Source organism: Taudactylus pleione, unplaced genomic scaffold, assembly GCF_031769625.1.
Source record: "Taudactylus pleione unplaced genomic scaffold, aTauple2 ptg000006l, whole genome shotgun sequence".
Classification (NCBI taxonomy): Eukaryota; Metazoa; Chordata; class Amphibia; order Anura; family Myobatrachidae; genus Taudactylus; species Taudactylus pleione.
In genome coordinates this window covers 32430294-32445053 of record NW_028284409.1, presented here as the reverse complement: position 1 = coordinate 32445053, position 14760 = coordinate 32430294, and the positions used below count along the sequence as shown (strand labels likewise).

The 14760-nt window shown below is 40.0% G+C and overlaps 1 protein-coding gene across 2 annotated transcripts in view; it reads right to left on the bottom strand.

Moving 5' to 3' along the window:
* LOC148543176 (KH domain-containing RNA-binding protein qki.L-like) overlaps positions 1-14760 on the bottom strand; it is a 127578-nt gene that overhangs the window by 40026 nt on the left and 72792 nt on the right. For both annotated transcript variants that reach the window (XM_088456935.1, XM_088457005.1), the window contains exon 3: positions 752-868. In XM_088456935.1, coding sequence (XP_088313061.1) covers positions 752-868 — 117 coding nt within the window. The remainder of the gene's footprint in view (positions 1-751; positions 869-14760) is intronic.

Genomic DNA, 14760 nt, shown 5'->3' with positions numbered 1-14760 from the left:
GACCCCTAAAGCATTTATCCTGGGTACATGCACAATTTAAAGTTTCACTGTGCCGATTTTACATCTCTCTGAGGTGCTTATAATGCCTCTGTTGCAGAACGCTATTTTCTTACTAAATGCTTGGTCTGTACAGGCAGGCTTAGTTCCATTCATGTCATTGAAAGTCTATAATATGGGAAACTTAATCAATATTTTTGATTGTATGTTAATTCATTTTCATATTGACTGAACTAGTTTCGTAATACTTAACCTAGCCAAAAAACACAATGAATGCTGCCGAAAAATAATGTTTGTAATTTATTATGTTTTGCATGTAATGTGGAATTACCCAAACACAAAAACATTTTTATTTTAGGTCATAGGGCTAATTAATAATTCATAATAACATGAACAATGCAGAGCCATAAAAGCTTTTACCTAAAATGTAAAGCTACATTTAGAATGGGACACATACTTGAAAATATTCATATTGCAGCTTTTGGGGTTTTTGCTGAAATTGTAACCTATGCACAAATAATGTTTTTATTTTTTCTTACTTCTTATTGCTGCAAGTCATTCAATTAAAAGCTCATATAATACATAATAATTTGTATGTTTGTAGGTCATGTGTTTAATAAATAAAAAGGACATCTTAAATAAAAGCACAGAAGAGCATGCCCCCCAGTTTACTATTTAACTTTAAGTGCAGGCTCAAAGAGCAAATCCATGAAAAGCCTTGTAGGGAGCAATCCCACATATTGCACAAACATACCTTTTTCTTATCTCTCATTGAGCCTTTGCCTCGAACCATGATCTTGCACCCAGTCTCTGCTTCCAACTGTTTAGCAGTTAGTCCTCGAGGTCCCAGAATACGTCCAACAAAATTGAACTGAATAGATTAAAAACAAACAAAAAATACTGTTAAAATGTGCATTTAATTAGTGATGCTCCAAAATAAACATAACAAAAGCAAACTAGCTGCAAAGGAATCCACTACATTCACCTTTCCCTAAACCCACCTAAGACCCTGTACAAAGTCCTGCATATTAATTCAACCTGTATAAGCTTGTGGTCTGTAAGGATATTGGGGTAACAAAAAGATGAACATACAAAGTGTGACTTGCTAAGATCAGAACCCCAGTGGGTTAAACATAATTTCTACATAGGCATATAAATTGTAACACAACCTGTGCTGGGCCCCATTGAGGTTTGAAGAGAGATTGTATTCATGCAGTCTATGCATAGATTGATCAGATTCACCTTTGGAGTCAGATAAGACATATAGAGGGGCCAAATTGTACCTGTCATTAGCAGAGATGTATAATGAGCCATTCGTACCTTATATGGTGTTAGAGCAGACAGTTAGCCACATTCCAGTGGGGTGACCATTGTAAGATGTGTAGCGATGCTAAGCATTATGGGTTACTGACAGTGATGTCCATATTCTACACAAAGGGGCTTTGAAACAGAGTAACTCTAGACATTTAGAGTTAAGAATAGTCCATGCTATGGTGTACCAATCAGTGCTCGATACCCAGTATGTAACGAATATGGGCTTAATATCCAGAAAGCCAACATTCAGACTATGGTATATAAATGATGACCTAGACAAAGACTCATCGGCTCGTGTATGGACCTGAGACTGCAGTAGGGTGCCTACAATGTAAACTGGAAGACCTGGGCTTTATGAAACGAGGGCTCCCCAGATAAAGATGAACTACGTCTTATGTTAAAAATAATGAATCACCGGTGCCACCTGAATACACAGACAAAAGTGGAGTATACTGTATACTTTTCATGTTATGGCTTGAATGTTGTTGGTTTGTTACTTGTAAATAAAGTGTGTTCATTTGTACTCACTCAATTGGTTATGTTGTAGAACTATTCATTTCGATCAGAACGAAACCCACCTTTATGTATATATATATATATATATATATATATATATATACATATACACACACACACACACTATCATAGTGAAAGAATACAGATTATAGTCTTCTGATACAGTAACACCAACAATGTATTTTACATTGCGTTTGTGGCATAGACATACTATTATGATTAAGGAACAGTGAACCATCACAATAGCGGTTGCTTTGAAACTTAAATGTGAATCTGCATAGATAACCATCCCCATAGGTTTTTTTTGGGTGTGCTTAAGCATTCACAAACTATATTATACATTTTAGCTTATATAATAATATAAGCTAAAATGTTTAGAAATGTGCCACGTGTATTGAAAGCTACATAATTAGTTCAGTGAGTAAAATGGTGACAGGAGGCATAACATCAAATTGTCAAACAGTCAGATAACAATTCTTTTCTTCAAACACTGATGTTTCTTAACCCAATTTTCTGCCGTACCAGGTAAAAAAATTTTTTTTTAATAACTTTGTATTTTGATCTTGAATAACTGTGACCTTAGATCCCATGTATAATACAATGAAGTCTGCTTGGTCAGAATGGAAGGTGTAAATTATGTCTACAGTAATATTATCCACTGTATGCCTTTTTATGTGATTTGCTGTGTCAAACTCCATTTTGTACCCTTCTTTCTCAGCTTCAATTCTTTACAAGATAATACATGACTACTCACATTAAATAAGAATAAAAGAAACAGAGCAAAATACTAAGACACAGAATCTCAACAGATTTTGGATTCCTTGGTCATCCCCCTCACACAACATACATTTCTTTAATTCTATCAAGAAAAAAAGACAAACCGTAGGAATTAAACCACGTAGGACATGCCACATCCATAGAGTATACATGTACACAGATAATTAGAAGAAAACATTTTTGTACAGGAACTAGATATTCACTTACTGGTCTGTTATACAATACATGCAACCAAAGTGAAAGGAAATCTGGTGACAGTAAATGCCTAAAAGTCAAAAGGAGTTAAGTCCATGTTCTAGAGTAATATTCAATTACTAAAATAAAACATGGTTAACAGGTGTATGAAGGGGAGTTTTATAATAGATATATATATATATATATATATATATAATTTACACTTTCTCTGCAATCAATCTTTGTAACCTCAAGAATGAATACATGCACATGGGGCAACCAAGAATTATGAAGAAAGCAACAGGGAATAGTGTAAAAAAAAAAAGTTAAAATTTGTTGTAGTAGATTAAATCCGTAAAAATGTATACGTGTTTATTTAAATAATATATTTTTTTTCAACTTCTGCATTGCCCTGCTAGTAAGCTTTTTTAACTACTTAAAGGGCCAGAAGGTTTTTATACTTCCATGACCACACCATTTAAATATAGGTGCTGCATAGTTTTCTCTAGAAAAGGACCAAAATTATGATCATATTAAACAGCTCTTATGCACAATACATTGTAAAAACAGTACGCCAGTTTGTGGCTACAATATATGTAACCTTTGTCCCACAGATAATTGCACCAGTCTGACTCCACCTCGATAAAAAATGGTATGCCTTACGGTTCTATTCACAATATAAATGATTGCACCATCCAGATATATTACATTACACCAAGGAAATCATTTTTTCATTATTCTATGCCACCCTGAAAAATAATTACACACCAGCCTGTGAACCCACAGTACAAATTACAACCTGTAAACTCACTGAATATTTGTCCACCTTCCATGTACTGTTAAGGTGCGTACACACTAGGCGATTAGGAAAGACAGTACGATTCCGACATTGTAATCGTACAGTCGTTCCTAATCCCCTGTAGCGCCTACACTGAACGATATGTCGTTCAGTGTAGGCACCCTCCATCATTCCTGAACATTGCGCGATTACAATGTCTAAAATCGCCAAGTGTGTATGCACCCTTATAACTGTAATGCAGCCATAGCTACTTCACTAAGCCTTATACGTATGGAAATTAAATGCACCTACTTAAAACCTATAAATTCAATTGGATATTGATCTTGCAAAAAAGTAAAAAAAAAAGGAATACAGTAACTAACCTGTATGCATGCACACACATTTTGACAAGTATTTGCTTTACATCAGTTTTGATGTTGGCTGCAGTGGTGTTCAGCAGCATTAATGTGCTCTAAAAAAAACAAAACACAAAAAAACACACCCCACCACAATGGAATTCTATGGGAATGCATAATAAAAGTACACTATGCTGCAAGAAAGATTACAATTTTAAAAATAAAAGTGAACACAAAAAAGTAAAGTACATTTTTAACTAATGTTTTGCAACACTCATCAAGGCCCATAGAAGGAACTGGCTATACGGTTTCAAATTTCCAGCGCCAGTAACTAGTTACAGAATTAGCAACAACAAAAAGCACTGAAACTTGTTTGTGAGGACTAAATATACAGGTAAGTAATGCTGTGTATACACCTATACAAACCTTGGCCCGATTACCCAATATCGGGTGATCTGGCAGACGATTACATAGATTTGTATGCAGTTCTGCTACAGGAGCGTTAGCCAATTAACAGCTTATAACGCACCTGCAACAGTTGGGATTGGGAAGTCGTTGTGCTGTTTAATATTTCTCGGCTCAACCTCCCAATCCTAAAGAAGCCCGTACACACTACATCATGCCCCTTCTTGGGTGCACTCTGAAGTGTCCCTTTCTGAAAGGCCTGCCCTAACGTGAAGACTAGGGGATTACAGCAGATATCATGAATATATGCTGTGGTCCTTGAACATACATCCTGGTAGTTCTTAATATTTCCATACCACCTCCAAAACCAGTTTTCTGGGATATACCACACATTAATTTATTATCTAATGCCTTATTCACTATGGGTTTTGTGTACATACAAGTGATGTGTGTAGGAACATGGAGGCATTAAAAATGCATTTAAGGGGCATGTGGGGAGGTCCGATGCTGTTGGTGGATGGACATTCTAAGGGTATGTGGGGGAAGTCTGATGCTGTTGGCGGATGGGCATTCTAAGGGTATGTGGGGATGTGTGGTGGCATGTGGGGAGGTCTGAGGGACATATGGTGACCTCTAAGGCATAAATTGTGATGGGACCCAGAAATGGTCAGATAGAACCTTATTTATTTTATTTTTTTTAAATGGAGGCTCCCTGGGACCCACATATTTAGTCACTCAGCGCGATCACTGATCATACGCAACGTCACTCGTGATAAAACTCGTTAATAAATAAGGTCCTAAATCTGCACAGCTTGTACGGGGCTGCAGGCAGCTGACAGAGGTTCAAGCTGGGGGCACACTGCTCTGTGGATCAGGAGTGTTTAACCTAATCAGCACGGGGCAAAATGGTGTGTACCCAAACTTCCAAGAAGTTTCTGGCAGAAGCACTTAATATGGGACTATCCTACACAGTGCATTTCCCGATGCAGGGGAATGAAAGCAGCACAAAAAGCAAGATGCAGGGGTGGATGGGTGCTTTCTCCATGGCTATAGGAGTTTGTCAAGTTCCAGTCCACTAGAACACACGATTATTTCTATAGTTATACACACACTCAGGACGTAATTTACACTAAACTTAATTATCCATGTCTCTGAAAAACTTATAAGAAGAGGGTTCCTTCTTAGGAAAAATACTTAATGGAATACTGGAAAATAATTGGTAGTTTGGACCACATTCACTCACTTATATACCATCACATGAGCCCTTATTTTAAATGGATTGTTTAGACTTGTGGATCGCAAAAGGCTGTTCAGAAAGTGGACATGACATTACAGCAGCAGTGGGGGGAACGTTTTTTTCTGCCGAGGGCCATTTTGATATATAAAACATTATTGGCGGGCCTGGTGCAGGCCACACCCCCTCCGTGTGATCTCACACAGGGGTGGGGCAACAATCGCCGGTGATTACTGCAATGCCTGCAGCATCCTGAGGATGCTCTGGGGAGCTGTAAGGGTAGCAGTGTGACAGTCTGAAGCATCCTAAGGACGCTCCAGGCAGCACTGCTAGCAGTAGAAAGCTCAGAGGGCCAGACCAATTGATTCCGGGGGCCTTATACAGCCCCCGGGCCTGAGGTTACCCATCCCTGCATTACAGGAATGCAAGTATGGTTTGGTGGATTAAGGCATGGTTTATTTAATCCGGATTTGCTTTTTAACATCTTGGGAGATATGGACCACTGTATCACTACTGACAGTAAATAGCATAGCCTTGTCAGAGATCAGAATAAACCAATGGTCTGATGAAGAATAGCAAAAGCTCTAGCAGTAGTGTTTTACTAGGATTACAGTAGTTTTTTACATTAAGGGATTAACTGGTTAGATTTAATATATTTTTTAAACAATGAATGACAAAAATAGATCACTTAACGATGAATTCACATGACAAACATGCTTGATTCTGTGAAAAGCAGCTCTGTATTTAGGGAAAGCTTTGCATGAACCATTGTCATAGGTGCTCAAGATCCGCCTCCAAAAAGGCAATTAATGAATCTATAATTTACATTGCAAAAGAAGCTGACAGACGCATGCCCACTACTGAAAGCTGTCCTTACTGCAGACAGCTTGCTATTGGATAGACTAGTCTGTGCCCAAGAATAAATGTCACTATTATAGAGCAACTTTGGTTTTTAATTACATTCAGGGATATTGCAGCCATTAACACTAAACTTCTAAAGTCCCTCACCTCAGAGAATAGCAATGCACTTGAGTTCTCTTGTTAAGATAATACTTCTAAATGCCCTTTCAAAACTCTACTCATATAAGCCAACCTCGTGTGTGTATGTATGTATATATGTGTATATATATATACACACATATATATACACACACATATATATACACACACACACACACATACATACATACATACATATTCACTCCAGCAGCAGGCAGGGCACCGGACCTAGAGCTAGGACACTTTTGCGCGCGCCCAAATAGGGGGCGTGGTCAAAGATAAGGGGCGTGTCTTTATGACGCGTCCTTTTTTCGTCACTCCTGGAGGCATCCATTCACCGGCAGTGACCGCTGCGCCGCCGTTTTCACCACCAGCGGTACACTGACCAGCGGGTGTCTCAGCGGGGCGCCGCGCTGGAGGGCAGAGTGCTTTCTACCCTTCAGAAATAGGGCAGGGCACGGCACCCCGCTAAAACAGCCTAGTGGGAACGCTATAAAATATATATTTTTTTTTATTCACATTCATTTGCTGTCTAGTAAATATTAATTTTCTTAGCCCCAATGAAACAAGTCATATCTAATTATACAGCCATGGCCAAAAGTTTTAAGAATGACAAGTATTGGTTTTCACAAAGTTTGCTGTTTTTAGACCTTTTTGTCAGATGTTACTATGGTATACTGAAGTAAAATTACAAGCATTTCATAAGTGTGAAAGGCTTTTATTGACAATTACATTAAGTTTAAGCAAAGAGTCAATATTTGCATTGTTGACCATTCTTTTTAAAGACCTCAGCGATTTGCCCTGGCATGCTGTCAATCAAATTCTGGGCCACATACTGACTGATGGCTGCCCATTCTTGCCTAATCAATGCTTGGAGCTTTTTAGAATTTGTGGGTTTTTGATTGTCCATCCGCCTCTTGAAGATTGACCACAAGTTCTCAATGGGATAAAGGTCTGGGGGGTTTAATGGCCACGGACCCGATGTTTTGTTCCCCGAGCCACTTAATCACTTTTGCCTTAAGACAATGTGCTCCATCATGCTGGAAAGGGCATTGTTTGTCACCAAACTGTTCTTGGATGGTTGGGAGAAGTTGCTCTTGGAGGATGTTTTGGCACTATTCTTTATTCATGGCTGTGTTCTTAGGCAAAATTGTGAGTAATCCTACTCCCTTGGATGATGAAGCAACCCCACACATGAATGCTCTCAGGATGCTTTACTTTTGACATGACACGGGGCTGACTATAGCGCTCACACCTTTCCTGATCCGGACAAGCATTTTTCCAGATGCCCCAAACAATCTGAAAGGGGATTCATCAGAGAAAATAACTTTATCCCAGTCCTCAGCAGTCCAATCCTTGTACCTTTGGCAGAATAAAGGTCTGTCCTGGAGAGAAGTGGCTTCTTTGCTGCCCTTCTTGACATCAGGCCATCCTCCAAAAGACTTCGCCTCACTGTGCGTGAAGATGCACTCACACCTGCCTGCTGCCATTCCTGAGCAAGCATTCAGCGTCAGCTAGAAGATACCGCCACTTATGCCCAGTTACCTAATGACCCTACCAACAAATTTAAGGCAGAGCTGGATAACATTTTACAGCAAGCTAAGGATGACTCAGTAATATCATCAGATTTGTTACAATCATTGAAAGTGGATCATCCGGTTGTCCCGCTTTTTTATGTGATCCCAAAAATTCACAAATCTTTAATTAATCCCCCTGGCAGACCCATAATATCAGCCAGGAGTTCATTGTTTTATCCTATAGCCGTATATCTGGATTCTTACCTTAATGTCTGTGTACAACAAATTCCTTCGTATCTGAAGGACACTTCATCTTTGTTACGGACTTTACAACAATTGGGTCATCCCCCTAAAGATATAGTTATGTGTAGTGCGGATGTAGCTAGCCTCTACACCTGTATACCGTATAGGGCAGGTGTAGAGGCAGTTGACAATTTGATTACGGGCAATCCTTTTTATAGTGGTCCTCCTAAAAAATTATTCTTACAGTTACTTGATTTAGTGTTAACTAGAAATTATCTCTACCACAATGGCAAGTACTATATACAAACATCTGGATGTGCCATGGGGTCTCCCGTAGCTCCCTCCTATGCTAATGCATTCATGTACATGATAGAACAGAAGTTGCTATACAATCATGGGCATCTGAGGGCAGAAATCGTATTGTATCGTCGATACATCGACGATTTGTTGATTTTTTGGGTGGGTACTCCAGCAGCCCTGAGTTGTCTTTTGAATGAACTTAATGCATCACAGAGTGTAGTTAAACTCACATATACGATGAGCAAGGAGTCTATTCATTTTTTGGATGTTATGATTACCATACAGAGTGTGGGGTTTAACACATCATTATACACAAAGGCAACGGATAGGAATACGTTATTGCGGCAGGAAAGTTGTCATCCTATAGCCTTACGCAAGGGACTTCCTTATTCCCAGTTCCTCAGAGTGCGACGTATCACTTCTGATACAAAAGCATTAGAACCTGCACTAGAGGATATGATACAGAAATTTGTAACACGAGGATATGATAGGAATGAATTAATTGTTTTAAAGAATAAAGTCATCAGCATGCCTAGAGAGGATACTTTGGCCATTAAAATTAAAGATGCCGCTAGTCAACCCACGAATGTAATCCCTTGGGTGAATAAATATAGTTCTTTCAGCAAATCTACCACAAGTCAAGCGATGGTGGTCTATGGTTCAAAGTGATCCGGAACTACCCTCTTTACACAATGCTAGGCTCCTACCAAGTTTCACTAGGGGAGAGAGTATAAAAGATCAGGTGGTCAAGTTAGACATTACAGGCCTTAATAAAAACCCAGTTACACATTTCTTGAGCAAGAGGAAAGGCTGCTATCGTTACTTGGGTTGTGTAACATGTCGATCACTATCTATAGGTTCAACTTTTTGTCATCCGCATACGGGCAAAAAATTCAATATTAGACATGCTGTTACTTGTTCTACTACACGTCATTTATTTATTGACTTGTCCGTGTGGATTGGCTTATGTAGGCAAAACACAGCGACAATTCTGTGAAAACATGGCTCTCCATCGTAGTGCAATTCGCCAGGCAATAGAATCAGGCACTAGCGAACAACCGGTCGCTAGACATTGTGCCCGGTTCAAGCATAGTGTGGCAAGCATGAGGGTCATTATTAATCACGTTCCAGAAAGCAAGCGAGGCGGCAATAGAGAAAAAATTTTATTGCATAGAGAAAGCCGTTGGATATTCAAGTTGGGAACACTGGTTCCTAGAGGTCTGAATGGGACCCTGGGACTCCAGTGTTTTCTATACTCAGCTTGAGAGCAGTCTTTACTGATATGATTTTGACAGTAATTATCAGTGGTGATAAATTTTGCTGATGGGAGATTATAATGTATCATATAATTGAAAAGTTGACATATTTATGTTGTTGATACAGTGATTTTTCTCTAATTACGCGCAGTATAACAATCAAGCATTGCCGGAGTTTTTTTAACATCAGTTTGTTTTATTTTGTATTTGTAGCCCTCATGTTGCTTAGCAACAGCGAGTATCGATCTCCTGTGCCGCGCTGCCGATGACGCCACCGGTTACGCGACGGACACACGAGACGGCGCAGGAAGCGGGTCCTCAGACGGCAGCGTGTCACAGGTGAGTATGATAATGGTGTTTTAATTGCATGTGTGCCTTGTATATATTTGTGTATGTGATTTGTCAGTTCATATTGCTTTTCCCTGAAGACGGGGGGTTACCCCGAAATGCCGTAGGAATGAAACAAAGGACATTGTTTTATTTTTGAAATCAGTCTGCTGAGTGCCTCCTTGTGACCAATATATATATATATATATATATATATATATATATTATTACATTACACATATATACATACACACGCATATTTACATGAACACACACACACGCACTAAATATCGAATATACTGCACAATGAATTGCCACGGAGCTCCTGTTGGGTGCCTTCCTTGGTGCAAGGGTTTACTTGCAATAAGTTGCAATTAGGAGGCTTTGGAGTAGGCAGCGCCATAACTAGTAGTGTGACCTGTGCCATGGGCACCGCAGGGCAGGGGGCGCTGTTCAGGCCTGTCAATTTTCTATTTATTATCATTCTCACTTGTAGCCTCCTCTTATTTTATCCATAGCATCTCCTAGCCTCCACTATCTCTTCCCTGGCCCTTCCCCAAGAGGCCATTGCCCTTTTTCAGGTGTTTTATCTCCCTATTTAAAAAATAGGGGGGTGCCAATGCTCTTTCTGGCACAGGGCACCAATAAGTCTAGTTACGGCTCTGAGAGGAGGCGCTGATTACTAGTGAGAGTTCAAAAAACATTCAGGGGAATCCACTGGGGAGGTTATAAGGGAGAAGCCATGATACACTTTATTCAGATGTGTAATTTGTCAAGAATATTTAATTTACGCATATTTTAAAAGGAATTTTGTCCAATAAAGGAAGCTATAATACTTACTACACAATAAGTACCCTCTTGGTGTTTGTTTTGTTTGTTATTTATTGCAGGCCCAAAAGGGATGGAGATATATATATATACATATACAAATAGAAACACACACGCCTAGACATATACACAAAAATACATATTATATACACACACACTGTGTTCAGCAGTCACATAAATTTTCTAAAATCTCATCTTCATGTTGGCTATGCTCCAGTAAATATTCAAAGGACAGCAACCGAGGAGAAAAAAATAAAAATCACAGCATGGTTATTCCCTACGTGGCTTAGACAGGAACTGTCTGATTGCTGAAGAGCCACAGCGTAAATCAACACTGATCAGAATCAATCAAGCTGAGGTGAACACAGATGTACTTTTCAATTCCTAGTCACACTCACAAAGCTGAGTCACAGCACAATGTTGGGCAAGTTCTTGTTATTCACAGCTGACCCACAAAACAAATGAACTCTTTATGTACCAAGTCAATATGCAGGAAGAGACAGGATTTCTGTTTCAGTAGACTGCAAATCAAGAGTATCCTTTTTATAACTCCTGTATTTTGCTTCTTTGCTTGCACTCAGGCAAAATATCTCATTACTTAAGGTGCATACACACACGATTTTTTAAACGATTATCGTTAACGATATCGTTTATCGTTGAAAAAAAAAATTATTCACTTTATAAGTTAAAACGATGAACGATTATCGTTCATGCGCATTCACGTTTGTAGTTCAGTCACCGATTTTCATTAAGGGAATATGCAAAAATCATTTGTAGTTAAAAAATCATTAATTACACTTTAAAAAATCTGACAGATCTGACAGAAAATCGTTCATAAAATCGTTGGTAACAAAATCGTTGTGTGTATGCAGCTTTAATAATTGTGCTTTGAATGTATTCATCACACTATAGGCCGAATGCAATCAGCTGTAATTTTCACAAATGTTAAAAATTGCGCATTTTGTGCGTAAAAAATTTGAAGCGCATTCAAGCTTAACGTGCAATTCAATTACAAATGAACTTCCCCGGATTTTCCTCATTAAGAGGCCTATCAAGTTTAACCTCGTCACGCGCTTTCCTGCGGGATGTAGTCTGGAAGCCGATTGTCTAAATGCCGACCGCCGGCTTCCCGACTAGGGACGAATGACAGGCGTCTAAATCTAGACGCCTGTCATGTGCCCGACGTCGGGAGTCCGGTGCCCAGCATCCTGATCGAGCGGATGCCGGGCGCTGCAGCGGACAGCCGGCGGGGAGGGGGTGGGGAGGGTTAGGTTTAGGGCTCCCGGGGGGGGGGGGTCTTAGGGTTGGGCACCCCCCGGGAGGTTAGGGTTAGGCACTACCCAGGGGGACTTCGGTTTAGGCAGCAGGGAAGGGAGGGAGGGTTAGATTTAGGCAAAGGGGGGAAGGTTAGGATTAGGCACCCCTAAGTAGGGTTAGGGGGGTTAGGTTAGTAAATACTTACCTTTAGGACGATCGGGATTTCCTCCTTTGTCGGGCAGCCTGGGGTTAATACATATCACACCCTTTCCCGCCAATCTACTTAAGTGGTTTTTATGCTGCATCTTGTCGCCATATTGTATCTGCCTGCAGTGAGTCGTCAACTGTGTAAACCCATTTGAATCCTTTTAGAATATGGTAACAAACTATTAAAATCAATACACACTACACGCTTTCCTGAAACCTCTTTTTTGGCTAATTTCTATTGTATTTCTACTATTGTACTGTTTATTTATTGTTGTATTTTATATGTTCTTGTAAACTTTAAATTAAAAAAATAATGAATTTATTGAAGATAAATCTGTTTTGTATTTTTACTCACCAGCCAGTCAGATGTGTCTTTCCTTTGATCAAAATTACAGGCAAGAGAGGACTGGTTCAAAATAAAGGAATTGTGGGTCAACCCAGAAAAACCCACATGCCCATTTGTGAATGTGTGGGTAGTATCACAAACCATCTGAACATTCAGCAAATGGAAGAGTTTTCAGTTCTGAATAAATTTTTACGATTACAAGGGGTGGATTGAGTACCACATGTGTACAGTCGATCACACTCAAAACATTGGGAAACTGAGAAATTGTAAAAAACCACCAAAAATCCATTTACTCTCCCTCCATTCATGGTCATTATCTGGAACTTTAATAAACTGGGTTGTAATTTAGCGGAAAGCCTTAAGAACAATGGTAAACAAACGTGAAAAAGTGGACTGACATACCGCAACTAGGGACAAAGTAGGCTGGAACGTGCATAATGGAAAAAATTTTTACTGCAGCCAGAAGTTTTGAAAAACCCAAAACTGCATAATTGGTGGAACACAGGGTTCAAGTTCAGGCTCCAACAAAACATGCAGTGAATAGATTATACTGGTGGATAAGCAACACATTTTTATCACTTCCGCATCCGGAAGACCATCCAGCACACATCTGGTGTGGATGTAGGACTCTAGCGCACACTGACTTAACGCAAGAAGCAATTGAGTGAGCACCTTCATTCTCTACCTCATTCATTGCTTCCAGACAGGCGCGCCAAGAGAGGAGAGGGAGGGGGGGGGGGGGAGGTATGACTAATCCTGGCTTGTTGGAGGTGCACAGCGGGGGCCCGGGTCTGACACGCCACAGCCCCCCCCTTTACCAATCAGCTGCAGTGGGAGACTGCTGCCACTGAGCAGCAGCAGTCTCCTGTGCCTGTGGATTTGCGCCAGGCTGAGGGGCTCTCAGCACCGCCCCTCCCCAGTGTGCAGCGTAAATAGTGTTTTCTTCCAAGGTTGTGTGGACACGCCTCCCAATAGTTATGGTGCCTGAGCAGGCTCTCTACTGCCCTGCTTCCTGATCATCAAACCCAATATCACTCATGCCTACCTCACCATCAACTTCCATGCCCTTACTGTCATGCAGACTCACAAGAGCCTCACTAGCCACCATCATTTTCTTCCCTGGACATCTTCAGCATACACACGAGGTGAACAAGCCCTCAGTCGGGCCAAACGCGCGTCCTCTTACTCATCTACCATACAACGGGGGAACCTAACAGACGGCGCACAGCCAGTGCACGGACTAGGATTCTGAGCTCCCACCATAATGGGGATGGTATCATATTAGCCACGGAGGCTTTATATCTATTTTAGCTACACATGGGCTTGAACATCGGAGCAGGCAAATCATTTCCTGCTGCCAAGGCTTATATTCCCAAACTGTTGGGATATTTATCTATCATAGGAGCTATATTTCTTTCTTAAGGGGACACAGTACTATGTATTTGTACTGAGATCAGCATGTTCCACAAACAGTTCCCTTACACATGTATATTAAGATGTACACATGACATCCACATGGATACTATGATATTATGTGACTGTACATGACACACATCTACCTCAAGAAATAGTATATCTTGCAGCTGGTTTTATATAAACTGCTGCTTCATAACTTCACCCCTTTGGTTCCTTATTAAAAACAGACCACCTGCTATGTATGTACATTAGGAAACTGAAATATGGTGATAAAAAGGTTCCCTTCAAGATATCTGTGATATGTATGATCACTTGAGCTATAATAGGGTCTAAAGTGATATCCAGCAAAACATACTTACTTACCGTAGATTTCCTATATTGGATATAAATGTGGAGACACAGTAGTATGTATTTACATTAAGGTTGGCATGTCCTGTAATCAGTCTCTCTATGTATGTTACATGTATATTCAACAATCAAGAGAGACACATGGTGTAAATACACACAAGACAC